Raw genomic sequence first — 16,624 nt, 5'->3', positions numbered from 1 at the left:
AGTGAGTTGTTGGGTTTCACAAAAAAAATGAGCAACCAATGAGCATTGCCTTTCAGTGGGAGATAATGTCCAAGGTTTGATGCAGTTTCTTCCTTGACCTAGACGTAATTACATCCACCTGTGGCCGTCTGTGTGTCATCAGGGTAATCATCAACAACTACATCAATCAACATCCGAAAAATAGACCCAGCAGACGAGCAAAGTGGTGTGTCAGGTATTTGCAATCTTGATCTGGCTTGACCTGTGATGGGATGTTCTCACATCTTTGTGTAGTGGGAGTGTGTAATAAGATATGATTGTAATGAGACTGAAGTATTTGAATCAAATTGCCTGGGACTGCCAATAAGCTGCCTAGTCCCCCTTTTAGAGACTGTAACCTTTGTGGAACATGCAAATGAGAAGACAGTGGTCGGTTTCATCCACTCATAATCGTTAAACTGTAGTACTTATGCCATCTGTCAACTCATGAAGATTCGGGGTAGAACAGGTCTTCAGCAACCCATATTTACCGTAAGAGGCGACTAACAGGATCGTGTGGTCAGCCTCCTTGACTTGGTTGATGCATGTCATCATATCCTAATTGTATAGATCGATGCTCATGATATCACTCACTTCATTGTCCGGTCAAGCCTCAATTATTTACAGATCGTCCTCTTATTGCTGGAATATTGCTGATAGTAGCGTTAAACAATAAACAAACAAACAATATTCCACGTGTCAGGATACTCTGTATCTCCTGCATATAACAGATGTCCTATATATGATATGATGTTGCCAAGCCCAACAACATGATCCATTTTGTCGTCTCTTGCAAGCTCCTATACTCTTGCCCCTTATCACCACAGGTCTGTTGAACAGTAATTAGGACCCTAGTTTGTAACAGGGTCAAATAAACAACAGGTTCTTATAAACAACGATCACATATGTTCAAACTCCTGTTTACTGAACACCCAACTATGGTATTGATGCTTTATGCCTGAAGGAATTGCTGTTGTCTTCACTAATAGATGTGCAACAAAACAAAGACTACAATTTCTTGACATTTATTTTTCAATGTCTTTAAGTGGCATTTTAGAAGCTGCAGTATGCTTTCATTTTACATCATAATCGAATGGTAGTCTCAACATCTGTTATTTTACAAAGTATTGAGCATAGATGCTGACACACAAGCAATTAACCGAGCAATCCAACTGTCAATCTTAAAATGGAAAAGAGGCCTTCTCTGGTACTTTTCTCTCTATGTTCTGGTTTGCCTGTTGGGAAGACTCTTTCTCTGACCTTTGGTACGGTCTGGTCAGATTGTCCTTACACAATGTCACACCAAATCCAGCTCTTGGTGGAAGGTCAATGAAGCCATCTTTAGGTAGAGGTTCGTCAGGAAATATCCCTCCAAAATAGGGCGTAATCTTGTCGGCTTTCGGACTCAGATTGATGAATTCCGCTAGTGGACAGTTCCTGAAGGCATACTGAAGATGATACGAGTAGACGCTTGAACCATGGGGAATGACCAAGACGTCATGCGCTGACGCCATGGCAACCACCCTCCTGGCTTCTGTAATCCCTCCAAGCCATGTGATGTCTGGTTGAATAACATCGACACATCTTGAACTAAGAAGTTGTCTGAATCCATACCTTGTATATTCGTGTTCTCCTGTCGTTAGAAGAACTTTCGAACCTCTCAGTGCCTTCCTCACCTCGCCGTAGCCTTCATAATCGTCTGGAGGCAGAAATTCTTCAATCCATTTCAGACCAAGTGGCTCTAATTCCTTTGCTAGACGAATAGCATAAGGGACTGTCAGAGCCATATAACAGTCCAGAGACAATGGGAAATCGGGTCCAACTTTCTCTCTCCATCCTTTGAAGAACTCGACGTTTTTCCTCAATCCTTCATCTCCCTCATCAGGACCGTATGGACATGGAATCTTCGCTCCGACAAACCCAAATTCCTTGGCGAGATCAGGGCGACCCGTTGTTGAATAGACTGGCAGGCGATCTTTAGTTTTCCCGCCAAGCAACGCATACACTGGCTCATTCCGCAAACGGCCCAGAAGATCCCACAGAGCTAAATCCACGGCACTTATAGCTTGTATAGGCAACCCCTTCCGCCCATAGTTCAGTGTAGCTCGGAACATCTGATCCCACATAAGTTCCACATCACGAGGATCTTGACCTTCAACAAATCTACTTAGATGCCGCTCGACGATGTAACATCCGGGTTCTCCGCCGATGGTGACGCCAACGCCCGTAGTTCCATCGTCTGCTTCAACTTCAACTACCAAAGTTCCAAGTGCGTTGATTCCCCAGGATTTCCTGAAAGCTCTGTATTGAAGATAGCCTGACATAGGGTTGGCGATTGGTGCCAGTCCTCCGTTAATCCAGTGATCGTCTACAACGTCATGGCAGTCGGATCCCTGATCCTTCATGCTAGCTGCCATTGTATAGGCCCTCACTGCCTTGACGCGGGGGAACTCTCGCGCTTTTCCAGACATCGTTCTTCAAAGTGGAAGCTAGCCCACAAATAACAGAACTTCACTCTGAACTACAACACATCTAGATGAACAAGACGAGATAAGATTATCAGTACCGTATTTCCTCGATTATAAGTTCATCATCCAATAACATCATTCTTTACTAGTCGAACTACATCTGTGGTCTAGTGGATAGAGCGTCTGCCCGGGGAGCGGTAGGTCGGCCCGATACCCGGCTGCGTCATACTATAAAAGACGTAAAAAAATGGTACTTGTTGCTATCCTGTCTGGCGCTTGGCATTTAGGGCTAAAGTAAGGACCGGTCGGCTCGGAGTCAGAATACTGTGTCTGGGGTATTCATGTTAAATTGAGACATGGTATCTCATGGATCTCAGCGGTGCTAGCACTAAAGAATCGGCATTAATCCGGACTAAGACAAGCAGCCACACACACACATATACGTGCATGTACTTCACTGTGTAAGTGCAATAATCTTGAACGCGACGTTAAACTCCATTCCACCTCACCTTACCATTAATTCCCTGACTTCTACCGTTGGCTGGATTTAATGCCTGTCGGCATCTATTAGTTTCAGCCAGGTAAACAACGGGGATAGAAGGTCAATAACTGTGTAATAGCTACACATTTAGTGACAGCACAGAGCTGTATTTACAGGGAATAGATCCGGCAGGTATGCTTTTTAATCCGTGGCCTCTAAACGAATAATATTTACGGTAAGTTGTGACATTAGAAACGAAAGGTGCCGACATTACCTTGACCTGCTTTACTTGTCCTGTTACTTGACCTTGAAGATAAATGCTGCCAGATTGTATTTCAGTGCGAGATCGTGATGGTGCATGATCTGTTGTGTAGATATCTATGTACTCATTCCTGCCATCTTGGCACTCAAGATAAGAATCCACACGTATACTAAACTTAACCACACATGGGCCGACTTGCACAAAACGCTTTGTGCAAGTGGGCCCTGGCTCACCACTGCATTTAACTCTCGACACATAATGATAAGTATACACGTTTCATCCGAATTACAGACGCCTCCGTGCTCTTCTGTATATGAGTGAGTGAGTATGGTTTACGCCGCTTTTAGCAATATTCCAGCAATAACGTGGCGGGAGAAAACAAATCTATTTATGAAATGTGAAATAATGATTAATAATTTAAGTTATCCTGTAAAAAATGTCTTCTAAATTACTCCATTACATGCTTTAACACCTTGTTTAGATCCGTAATGATCCGAGTTATGATAGGTCTTCAACAACCCATGCTTTCCGTAAAAGACTACTATGCTTGTCGTAAGAGGCGACTAACGGGATCAGGTGGTCAGGCGCGCTGACTTGGATGGTGCATGTCATCGTATACCAATCATGGGCGGATACAGCTTTTTTGAAAAGGGGGGGCGGGGGTGCACAATTAAGATCTATTTATTGTCTTTGGTGGTAATTTATACAGAAATACCCCCACCCCCCACCCCCCACCCCCACCCCCTCTGTATCCGCCAATAACGTGGATCGATGCAAATGATATCAATCACTAGATTGTCTGGTCAAGACTCGATTTTTTACAGACCGCCGTCATATAGCTGGAATATTGCTGAGTGCGGCGTTAAACAACAAACAAACAATAATATTTTGACCACAGCAGAAAAATGCTGAAGATCAATGATACCTCAAACAGTGTAGGGCTCTTCACATCTGGGAAGATACTGTAGCTAAGTGAAACTATTGTCACTATTAAGTGACATCTCAGACTGCACCTATTCAAAGAAGCAAACTTAGGACTGCAGAATGATAAGAGATGGCAGTATCCACTGTACTACTGAATGGCCTCAACATCATACACCACCTCACGACAGAAAACAACAGCCCAATGCTTCAACAGTAAACATAACTTGACGTATTCAGAAACAAACTATAAATGTTAAGGTGTTAAAGTCATTCCACTATGTACACACAGGTAGCATGGGATGAGGAACAGGCAATGAATGCAACAAGAAGCAGAGATTACATATCTGTGCATGACTTGAAATCCACATGGCTGGGTGGGTGCAAATGTTTGAGGTCAACGTTCATCTGGCGATCAAACACAGGCATATTTCCTTTCTGATACTAGGGCTGATATGACCCAGTTGAATCTAACCAATCATCTTTGGCATCTGTACTGAAACCGGGTTCAGACTGACGCTGCATCTGCTATATGAGAATATCCATTATTTCAGTATACCTGCTTAAGTGCTCATGGTAACGTCCTGTACATGGATACCGCTGAGGAACCATATATATATATATATATATATATATATAAGGGTATATATGCTACTCCACTTGAGATAGATCCCTTGTGATGAAAGAATCACGGTCAAGCATGTCCTGCTTGACTGTATTGATTTTTCCATCACAAGGGATAAATATTTCAGTGTTAAAACGGTCAAGGACCTTTTTAATGACGTTAATTATCGTTTAATATTATGCTTTTTAAAAGAAATAGAACTGTTTCATAAATTTTGATGTATTTAGGATATTCTTTTATAAATTGGTAGTGCTTATTTCTAACTGAGATTGTTAATGGCTGTACCCTTGAGGGGGGTTGAAGTAGCGTAAAATTATTGTCCCCCTAAGAGGGTATGTAAGTCCCTAATCATTCGAAGTATTTGTATGCATGCCAGAATTTTAAAGAGTAGTATTTTCGTCATTTTAACTTCAGGCTTAACTGGTATACAATCACCAGTGACTGAAGGGATGATATAAATCCTGCCGGGGTCCATGCAGGAAGCAAAGGCACTGTAAGTCCCCATGGTCCCTGGTATGGTGATCTCCCTTTAGTTACCGATTGATTGATTGATTGATTGATTGATTGATTGATTGATTGATTGATTGATTGATTGATTGATTGATTGATTGATTGATTGATTGATTGATTGATTGATTGATTGATTGATTGATTGATCGATCGAGCGAGTGAGTGAGTGCGTTTTTACTCGCTTTTAGCAATATTCCAACAATATTACGGCGGCGGATATAAGAAATAGGCTTCACACATTGTACCATATGTGCGACGTTAAACAATAACAACAAAAACAAACAAACACCTGGGCCCACTTGCACGAAGCGATCTTGGCGCTACGACTATCGCAAGCCTATGTTAATGTATGGGAGTCAGGGTCATCTTAGCGCTAAGATCGTTTTGTGCAATTGGGCCCTGGTGTTATTACTGATTTTAAGTTATCCCTTCATATAATTTTCACCGCTGTCTTGCCTTTTACGCCGAGACTGTCTGTCGAGACTGATTTTTACGTAATATTGTACGTGTACCCTGGTAGACAGTGCTTACATCTAATACATTTTCATATTACCTGTTTCATCATATAAGCAAAATCACGTTGGCGTATATTAAGACTGTATCGGTATTGGGATGAAATAGGACAAATTAGATAATAGAAACGTGTTGTTCGGAGAGAACGTCATGGAATACCCAGAGTATTATACAATGAAGGATGCTGGGAAATAGGCTCTATGGGAAAGTATTATTAGTTCAACATTTGGGACATTTTGGTCACCATACTGTTGTTGTTTTTGTTGTTTTTGTTGTTTTATTTTGTTTTAAATAGAAAAAGAACCTTTGTCCCGTTAAATTACAATGTTTTGTATAAACAAGGATTAAGTGTTATGTATTACCCAACTTTCGTAACAACTCAAAAACCAATACCTCGTATTTCTTTATATGCTTACGATTATCCAACATCTATTATTTCTGAGTTGATCTACTTTAGGTGGATCCGAGTTCATTGTATATGTGGATAAATTGCTCAAAATGGTTGAATATTTCATATAATTTTTGACTTTGTACAAGTGTGGTACAAAGAGAGAAATCACCTTCGATGGAAGCGCTCGTTAAATATCTAACATTCGTAACATTTATGATTGTTTGGTGAAAGATTCGACAAATGAACCGTGTTGTTGTTTTTTGTTTTGCTTTAATTTTTTTAACATTTAAGATTTTTCAATTTTATTATACCAGATGTAATTTCTTCACCGTGTTCCCGTTAATTAGTTTTAAAACCAATCGATCAATCAGTGACAACATGATCTGAATTTTGTTTTGTGGTATCCCAAAGGCTATTAACTGTGCGACTTATCCCCCTTTGATACTTCTATTTGTTGCAAGAAAATTGACCATAGTCGTGTATTTTCAACAGAAATCAACAACCTGAGGTGTATCTACTTGTAGCGCATGAATGTCAAAACATGGCTGGAAAAGGAAGGTTTAGAATTCCAACACTAGATGAGAAAGACAAAGCCGAATCAGGTTTGAAAGTGAGTGTCAACAGTCAGCAGTACAGGTTCATCTGTATCATTTTGCTGATGTAGCAGGGTCGGGCGAGGAGTCATCCCACAGATGACATCCTCACCTTGTCGGCCTACTGACGGAGTATGTGGACAAGGCGTCCGACCGTGGTTCGAATCCCATCACGGGGCAAGAAAATTTTATAGCCGCTACCATTCCCCTATTACGTAACACACTAATTCCTCTTTTTCTGGTTGACACAAAACTGATTGAAATCTGTGGTTCGTTGATAATAGTGCATTACATAAATTAATTTCTACACAGTATTGCAAAATTAGTTAAATGGCTATAGGGTAGTTTACGTTTGTCTATTTTGTGGTGTCTGTGCACTGCTGTCACTAAACTGAAAGCAATTGTAATTGGAGATAAACAAGAATAATCCTATCAAAAACATTAAATATGACATAATAATGCGCCAGGGTGTTAAATATGCACTCAGGACAGTCGTATTGCAATATAGTATGACCCAAGCAAATGAGTGCAGTTGCTAATCTGAGAAGTAAACAAGACAATGTAGAAGTTCAGTGTACATTGTTTGTTGAGTCCGCAGTTGCACTAATGATCTGTGTCACTATGTATTCTTTACAGAAAGGAGTCAAGCCTCTCTTTAAGACTGTCAATGAGTCTAAGAGTGATGGTGTATTGCCCAAGCAAGTGCTACCATCAGTAGCTTCCAGCTTACCACAGAAAAGACTGCCAACCAACAGTAGCAACTCCAACACACACCCATCAAGCTCAGTCTCAACAGACACAAAGGCTGCATCCAGTAATGGTACAATAAAACTCTGAAAAGTCCACATGTTTTCCTGCACTAGGAGATCAATCCATCTACATCTTATGTTATGTATTTACATGATATCCTTCTGCAGATTAAGAGAATAAACACAGCAGTTAATCATCCTCTGTGTTATTCTATTCACAATGTAGAAAAAATCTCTTCCCATGCATATCAAATTCAAAGCCAGCTATACCTGAAATCCCAATCCATTTCCTTCTTTATCATGTTTATCATCATATATAATTTATTCATATTGAATTGTGTACTCTAAAGCTAATCTTGCTAATTGACCTCTTTTTGAAACAAAACTGATACAGGTAACTGATCAGTACCATAACTGATTAAATACCATCATGTATCAGCCATAATGATTTATTGACTGCTTTACTTTACTTAACAATTTTGTTTCAGATAAAAATATAAATTCTGCAAAAGAAGGTGTTAGCAAATCAGAAACAGCTAACAATTTGACAAAAGTGACAGCTAGTAAGCTGGATGTTGCAGCAAAATCCACATGTTTACAAAAGGAAGCAGAGAAATTAGCGGAAGAACAACCTGTAGAGTAGGTATCTTTCACATTAGGTACTGACCATGTTAATATTTGTGTTGCAGCTGCAGTGATAATCCATGACTATTGGAGAAGTAAATACCATAGCCAATATCATTTGAAATACCATACTTCCAGAAAACTTAACGTCTAATCCCCAAACAATGGACTTCCTAATGTTCTTTTTTATGATTCCTTGATGTCTAAAGATTTGTACCGGGTACAAAAAAGATAGTGTTGTCAAACAAAGAAAGAAAACAATACAAATTTGGAGTTTTAAGTTTTACATTTTTTTAACTTATCACGAAAGTATATTGATCACAATGATAGATGAGATGGAAAAAAAACATCCTGTTTCTTTGCAACATGTAAAGCAATTACTCTCTTTCTATCCTGCTATAATGCAACAGGCACATTGGCAGTCTGTGACTTTGTCCACTAGTCCGAACCCCCTGTCTAGTAAAGTAAGATCAGCTTGTACTAATCCCTATACTAAAACTAATATCTTCTGAAAATAATTGCAAAATACAAGTTGGGTGTAGTAGACTCAAAGCTACGTAGACTATACTGGTAAATATTTAGTTAACTATTTTGAATGCGAACAACAAATCGACCAAATTTAAAAACGACTTTGTAAGTTATACACAAGTTGCGGTATGGGATTGCTGATTATAATGCTTTAGGCCAAATCGCTTATAGCTACACTTAGAAGCTGATGTCAGCATTACGTTGTACTGAAACAGCAAGGTACGGTCAGTGTGGTTGGTCATTCAGTTGCTATCATTGTTATGTTCTGTTTACAGATCTCTACCAACACTTGCTAAAATAGGAAAAACAAACTCCCTGATTGTTAACCAGAGACAGGTAAGTATTTTGGAGATAAACCAACGGTGTTCAGGTAGTTATTGTGATTTGATACCTCTGATTTACCAGTCAGAATTGAGTCATTTCCAAATTCATGTAAGAATCTTTGTTTATGTGACGCCGCCTCATCATGGTTGTAAGCGACTCGAAAGGGAGGTTGGATGGTTCAGTGTTACCTGGCTGATGTCACAGCATCATCATGGATCATTGCTTATGCCTTAGCTAGAACATTGCTATCCTCGATTGTCCAGTGTATTAACTCTCCATTCTATTGTGATATTGAAAGCAAGGTCTGAAATGATAATCGGGTAGTTATAGTTTGTACCCTGGCTGATTCAGTGTCATCATTCCTCATGCTAATTTCAGACCTGGCTGGTTACAGGATGCCATGAGATGACAGACATATGGGTATAATATTTGTGACTGGTGTAAAGACTCAATCACTCACTCACTCACCAACCCACTCACTCACTCTAATAATATGAATGTAAATCTATGAATGTTTCAATATTATTTCAGAGAGGAAACCCCATATTGAAGCATGTGAGAAACATACCCTGGGAATACGGGAACATTGTACCAGATTACGTTATGGGGCAATCAACATGTGCGCTGTTCCTCAGGTGTGTCTTTACAGCAGATATCTCAGACATTTAGTTACACTAGTTCGTTCACCAGAATTTGCTGTACAAAGCGCATAAAACTCGATCAATGTTTTGTTTACGCTATGAATCATAAACAACTACTATTCTAATCTTTTTCAAATGCTGCAACGTGAAACCTAGATGGTGTTAGGTAGGCAGAGCATGTATACTGTTTTGTTGGTCATGTACCCCCTACGACTCCACGTCGGTCTTATAACTCTCATCAGTTATTTGGACCCCAAGGGTAGCGTTGTAGCTAGGGATCACTGTAATAAATTCAGGGAGGGCTTTGAGATTTTCAGATGTAGATGAAGGACGTGGTGGATAGTTTAGTGTCACCTTGTTAGCCTGGGCCTTGTCAGTCAAGACACTTAGCATCTACAACTGTAGTGTCAATACTTAATCAAAGGGATCCTAGTAGTACCCATGATTCGTTGATCTTGAAATTGGTAATCCTGATGACGTCACTTTAAATGATAAAGCTGATCCTTGACCCCAAAACTATTATGTTTATTATTAGTTTATCGCATGTCATATTACCCGACGGCAAGGGGCATCGCTCATATTAATGAATCACTAGATTGTCTGGTGCAGGCTCCATTATTTGCAGTCTACTGTTGTATTTTACTTACAAACAACAAACAAAGAAATGAAATCACATTACCAGGTGTTTGTGACATGTTTATCAACACAGTTTGTTTTCTTTCAGTCTTCGATATCATCAGCTAAACCCAGAATATGTCCACAAACGGCTTCAGCTTCTGGGCAAGAGTTTTGATCTGAGGGTGCTGCTTGTCCAAGTTGATATTGTGAGTTGATCATAGTTAGGCAATTGTAATCTCTGTGAGTTGAACATATCCATGTAGAAATGTGATGGAAACTGGCTGACTGGTGTATTGGCGAGCCTCATTCTAGAACTACTTTCAATCGTTATGTTTGACAAAACTGACTTTGACTTGAACTAGTGATTCCCTGAAAAAGATTGCTTTGTTGAAAAGAAAATTGAAAACAATTTTATCCCTTCACCCCCAGTCTCATTAAAATCAGATCTTAGGACATCCCATTAGGGTTCATATCAGAACGACCTTTCGCGAACTTCGACCGATCAGTGAAATGACTGATATTAGCCAATCAGAAGGCAGCTTTCTCGAGCTTTACGACACTAGTTTCAAACTGGCAACTACGCTTCAAAACATATTTTGACGATCTCGATTAAAATTTTTAAAACTGATAAAAAGAACATTCTGGAATGGCTTATGTTGTATGGATATAATCATAAAACCTGTAACTGTCGTTCGGAATACCCTCTGTTAAATATTTCGAGGTTGCGTGATTAGAAAACACATTCCGTGTGTCACTTTCATGATCTGGTAAGCGACGCTCTGACTGGTTGGATGAAAGGTCGTTCTGACGTGACCCGTAATGGGATGTCCTCAGATCTTTAATTAGCGATAGCGAGATCTAAGATCTGATTTTAATGAGATTGCTTCACCCCCAATTTTAAGGACTAAAGATTTTTAAAGAACATAGAACTTCTGAACTGCTCCCTAAACTTGTAGGTATTGCAGTCTTCAACCCGATTCACAGGTTAGACCTGCTAATGTTGTAGTACTGAACTTTACATTGAAAAACAACAACATGTCGCTAACCGAATAATTTCGGTGATGATCATGATTTTATAACCAATTCCCAGCACCTATTATACTGTATCCTGTGTATGTGTTGACATAATGAGAGGCGTACAGCAATGAACTGATCCATGGCAGGAATTTCCTTCGGTAAATAGTTCCTCACTTCCTGTTTATTGCAGAAAGACCCTCACCACCTGTTGAAGGACCTGGCCAAGATGTGTATTCTGGCCGACTGCACTCTCATGCTAGCTTTCAGGTGACTGTAGTCTTAGATTTGTTTGTTGTTTAACACTGCACTCAGCAATATCCAGCCATTTGATGGCGGTCTGTTAATAATTAAGTCTGAACCAGACAATCCAGTAATTGATATCATGAGCATCTATCCACCCAATTGGGATACAATGACATTAACCAAGTCAGCAAGCCTGACCACCCGATCCCGCTAGTCGCCTCTTACGGCAAGCATAGGTTGCTGAAGACCTATTGTAGCCCAGATCTCCATGGGTCCTCTAGTCTTAGATCAGTCTCTAGATCAGATGCATGATCTGGCATTGCATTTCCTTGTTTGTTCACCCAGAAAGGCCTATGCTGAATTTCTATAGATATGATTTAAACATTTTTTGGATCCTTTTTCAGTGGTATGTGGCTGAAAGTGTGCAAAAAGTGTTGAGCGTTTCCACTAATTGCTGAAAGGTTTTTAAAGATGTGTTATCTCCACTAGTGGTTGAAAGTGTTTTTAAGACATGTTTTCATAAGTGGCTAAAAGGTTCCATCTCTGTTTGTGATGGCCAGCCCGGAGGAGGCAGGGAGGTATCTGGAGACGTACAAGGTGTATGAGAACAAACCACCAGAAGCGATCATGGAGAGAACAGAGAACAACTTCATGGCTAAGGTAACTGTGTGTTTGTTGTAAATCATCAATTCTGGGCCACAGTCCAGTGATTGATGTTATGATATATCATGGATATGACAACCCAGGCCATCAGGGTAGGCTGACACGTTTTCGCCAAGTCACGAGTCTGACCACCCAGTCCTTATATCACGTCTTACAACCAGCATTGATGGTAGGGATCTACTCTAAACCCCACAGGGTGTGTGTCTGGAAATAGTTCAAAACCCATGAAGCCCATGTAAGGACTGAAAGACATGGCACAGGTTTTTCATTGGTGTTATCATTTCCACCTCCCATTATTTTTGTTGTTGACAGATGACAGATTGCCTGACGACTGTGAAGTCTGTCAACAAAACAGACTGTATGACCCTCATGACCACGTTTGGGGTGAGTTGCTCAACCTTGTCATGCGATATATTCATCAGTGATAGCTTCACAAGTTCATCCAGGCTGCCTTCCTTGTACACAGATCAGGTTATTCTTTCCCATAAATTATGTAAGATCTGATGAGTAAACAAACAACTTTTTGAATGTGCAATTGAAGAGTTAATAGCTGTGTTGTTTCTAAATACTGTTGACTAATGACCTTGAACTTGCTATATGATGACCTTGAACTTGCTATGTGATGACCTTGAACTTCCATTACTTGTTATATGACAGAGCCTAGAGAAGGTGATGAAGGCGGGAAGGGAGGAGCTGTCGCTGTGTCCAGGGTTTGGACCTCAGAAGGTATGAGGCAAACAAATGTCTGTCAGCTGATAGCTTTTTAACATTTATTAATCTTTGAAGCTCTCCTGCCCGAGTTGTTCTGTTTACATCTTTGGTCCAAGCATCAACTACTCTAAGTCATGTATGTACTGTGAGAAGCTGTGAGGCTTTTACTGACTTCCATCCCTGATGAACAGTACTCTAACACATGTAAATCTGAAAGACATAATTTTTATCTCTTAGAAACGTGCATATACCGTATTTGCCGTAATAAGCACCTCAGTCACATAGAAAAATTGACAAAGGGAGCTCCTATTAAAACTATACGCAACAAGTTAAATTTGTTTTCAGAGATCGAGCAGTGATAAACAAAGTTCAAATGGCGATGATACTGAAACCTTTTTGATAATAGTTATTAGGCAAATATATACCCCTTCTGTGCTGCAGTTGTTCATAAAATAAATCTGTATGGACTGTCATGTAAATATCTGGTATTTGTAGGGGTGCTTATAAAGATTTCTTATTGTTTGATGTAAAAGTGGGTCATGGGGCAGTAACTGGAGCTGGGCATACTGTGAGTACAGCAATGTTTGTCTCTTAGATCAGTATTTGCTGGCTTCATTATTTGTTACATCATTTGTCTAGAGAGTGTTTATATCTACTTCAGGCCCAGCGCCTCCATGACGTGTTCCATCAGCCATTTCTGAAAAGTAGGAAACGACGACCTGACAACACAAAAGGTAGAAACGATTATTTTGATACAGGAACATAAGTAATAGATTGAGAATGACGGACATACTGGTGCCCAAAACAAGTTTACAAGTTTCTATCAGACTTACAGCACAGCCAGATATGTCGGGCAGATTGTTATTATGTTAATGACAAATTTACAACCTATAATAATGCTGTTTAGATTTGTTGCCTGAAATGAAGATGCTGCCTCCAATTCTGTGACATGAGTGGTCTACAGAATATTATTGGGGGATGTGAATGTACTTTACATGATCAAACAATGATCTTTCATTGTAACAGCGGTTTAAACAATTATCAGTGATAGGCTGTGTAGGCAGATACCAGACTTGTCTACATGAGATTAATGCCTGTATGTACGTTTTCAGATCTATCAGAAGATACTGAACCAAGCACATCCAAGTCAGCTAGATAACACAAGGTGTGTTTATATGTGTATAGTTCAGTGTTCTATTCTGCCCTGATGTACCTCAGTTTGGTCATGGGATTAAATCAACCATTGACGGTGAACATGGTTGGTCTACGGTGCTAAACACTGGAAACCACTTCTGGCTGAAATACAACATTCAATTTGTAGTTGCTATGGTTTCTGAGAACTTCAGCTCTGTTCGGCGAAGTAGACAGTCATGGCGCTGCACAGTCCATCCAAGTGGAAACCATCAAAGGCTCCCAGGAGGCAGCTCAGCTAAAGGAAGCCATCAAGCAATACCCAAGGGCTTGAAGACCTAAAGTAACATGTGACCTTACAATGAACAATGGAATTCCCTGTCATCACAGGTCACTGGTGTTACTACCAATGGGTATGTGTGTAGAAAACCCTAAGGTACCAAAATGAGCACAATAATTTACAGCTCATTAATCCCGGATTGAGCAGCGCTTGGAATGGGTGCCTGATGACTACCTATACAGGATAGATGTCGTCTATAAACCTGCTCCATTTTCACCTCGTATGATGGAAACTAGGTATTCCAAAGCAACAAATAGCAGTAGTCTTTGTCATTCCAGAAAGACTTTTTCACATACCAAAAAACTCATATATTCCTAGCATGATTGAGCAGGATATGTTTGTTAGGCATGGTAAATGAGGTGACACCTGACTGGCTGATATTTTTAATCTCTGTATAAATTAACCACACTGAATGGAACAGTTTTGGTTTATCAATCAATTCAAATATATTTGCATATTTATTAGATCCGTTTCATCTAATTGTCAAATTTTCAAATAGATGCAAAACCTCAACAATTTATCAAGTGGGATCAAATTTTTAAATGGCCTAAGTATTTTATTTTCCGTTTACATTTTTTTGCATAGTTTCAAATATGAATGTGTAAACTTGAGGTCAGCAGTCATCTGGTTAGCTGGTTATAAAAATATCTTTGTTATGGCTTCACAATGTCCGTATCTAATATCTCTGTATGTTGATGATCAGAAGCTCACAGATAGGATGTGTAGTCTTTGAGCTGGTTGTTTGACTAGTGCAAAACAAGTGGTTCTCAAGCAGTGGCGTGTGAATAATTGGTGTGGATACGACTGTATTTGTATGGGTGTGCTACCCCAGATCCAGTCTCACAAAAACAGATCTTAGTGCTCACAATTCATTCTTGATTTATCATCTGTAAACATGTCATATCTAACAATATATTTTCACAACATAAAATCAATTCTTATTCAATGTGTTTCTTTTCATTCATAGATTACCATGATTAAGGATTGCTTCAGTGTGAACATATGCTCATCATCAAGCATATGATGTGGATTGTCATAGTGAAAAGGGGCAGTTGGGTAGCCTAGTGGTGAAAGTATTCACTCATCACGCCAAAGACCCAGGTTCGATTCCCGACATGGATACAATGTGTGAAGCCCATTTTTTGTGTCAAATCCTAGGCCCCCAGATAATCACCTTCGTATGACAAGTGGTGTGTACTGGTGACCAAGGATATACCCAATAATGATCAGAGGGATCTGGAGACATCGCTCTTGAGACATCAAAGTAGAACCAAACTAGATGAAACCCAGTAAACAAAATATTTATTCCCACAGTAATATGAATATCCCATCTCTGTACATGTAGTGGAACCTGATTAATCTGGATTACCAGGTATGAGGCTTGATGAATGCAGAATACTGTCCCCCCAAACTCAAATTCTATTTTAATAATTAAAAACTGGAATGTATTCGTCTGTATGTATTAAAGTCATGACTTAAAGGAGCAAAGTCAGATGTGAAGTTTTTCGAAATACAATGAGTATTATTTAATGTGAAAAAATGGAACAGTTATTATAACTATTATATTATTATTTATAATGATAAAAGGTCATCCCAACAGGGTTATCAACTATAAGTAGAGTCATCACAATGTCATGAATCAAGTTTCCACACATCATTAAGATTTTTCATGGCAAATATGTACAATCACAATACCTGACCTGGAAACTAGCCTCAAACTATAACATTCATAGCATTAAACATGTTAAATGTGGTTGGTAAAAAAAATGTGTAGATGAACAAGCACAACAACACCCTCTGAGTAAATCTGATCTTGCACCTTAAAATCCTTGTTTCAGCACATGAATCTTAGTCTGCTCAGAACCTGTGAAGATCCGGGTTAGAATAGGTCTTCAGCAACCATGTTTGCCATAAAGGGCAACGATGCTTGTCATAAGAGGTGACTAACAGGATTGGGTGGTCAGACTCGCTGACTTGGTTGATGCATGTCATTGTGTCTCAAATGCGTAGCTCAATGCCCATGATGTAAATCACTGAATTTGTCTGGTCCAGACTCGATTATTTACCGACCACTGTCATATAGCTGGAATATTGCTGAGTGATGCATTAAACAACAAACAAACAAACAAACACACAGTCTGCTCAGTTCCCACACACGGTTGTTTACTGCCGCAGTTCGCGGTGTCTCAGCTGTATGACAGCAGCCTGTAAAATATATCAAGTCTGGACCAGACAATTGAGTGACTGATAATA

The 16,624-nt window shown here is 39.6% G+C and overlaps 2 protein-coding genes across 2 annotated transcripts; one reads left to right on the top strand and one right to left on the bottom strand.

The window, feature by feature from the left end:
* The first annotated feature begins 132 nt into the window (after nt 1-132).
* LOC139469674 (DNA excision repair protein ERCC-1-like) lies at nt 133-15,284 on the top strand. Its single transcript, XM_071251913.1, has 13 exons — nt 133-214; nt 6,682-6,799; nt 7,419-7,602; nt 8,020-8,170; nt 8,959-9,019; nt 9,539-9,642; nt 10,373-10,472; nt 11,474-11,550; nt 12,087-12,186; nt 12,502-12,573; nt 12,847-12,915; nt 13,562-13,634; nt 14,013-15,284. The coding sequence occupies exons 2-13, from the start codon at nt 6,731-6,733 to the stop codon at nt 14,057-14,059; spliced, it is 1,107 nt and encodes a 368-aa protein (XP_071108014.1). The 5' UTR covers nt 133-214; nt 6,682-6,730; the 3' UTR covers nt 14,060-15,284.
* On the bottom strand, nt 1,072-2,544 carry LOC139469675 (L-rhamnonate dehydratase-like). Its single transcript, XM_071251914.1, has one exon. The coding sequence runs from the start codon at nt 2,487-2,489 to the stop codon at nt 1,200-1,202; it is 1,290 nt and encodes a 429-aa protein (XP_071108015.1). The 5' UTR covers nt 2,490-2,544; the 3' UTR covers nt 1,072-1,199.
* Nucleotides 15,285-16,624: the final 1,340 nt, after the last annotated feature.

This window comes from Haliotis cracherodii, unplaced genomic scaffold (genome assembly GCF_022045235.1).
Source record: "Haliotis cracherodii isolate W230 unplaced genomic scaffold, xgHalCrac1.p SCAF_2, whole genome shotgun sequence".
NCBI classification, from domain to species: Eukaryota; Metazoa; Mollusca; class Gastropoda; order Lepetellida; family Haliotidae; genus Haliotis; species Haliotis cracherodii.
Note: the sequence above shows the minus strand (reverse complement) of the source record. Positions and strands in the feature narration are given on the sequence as shown.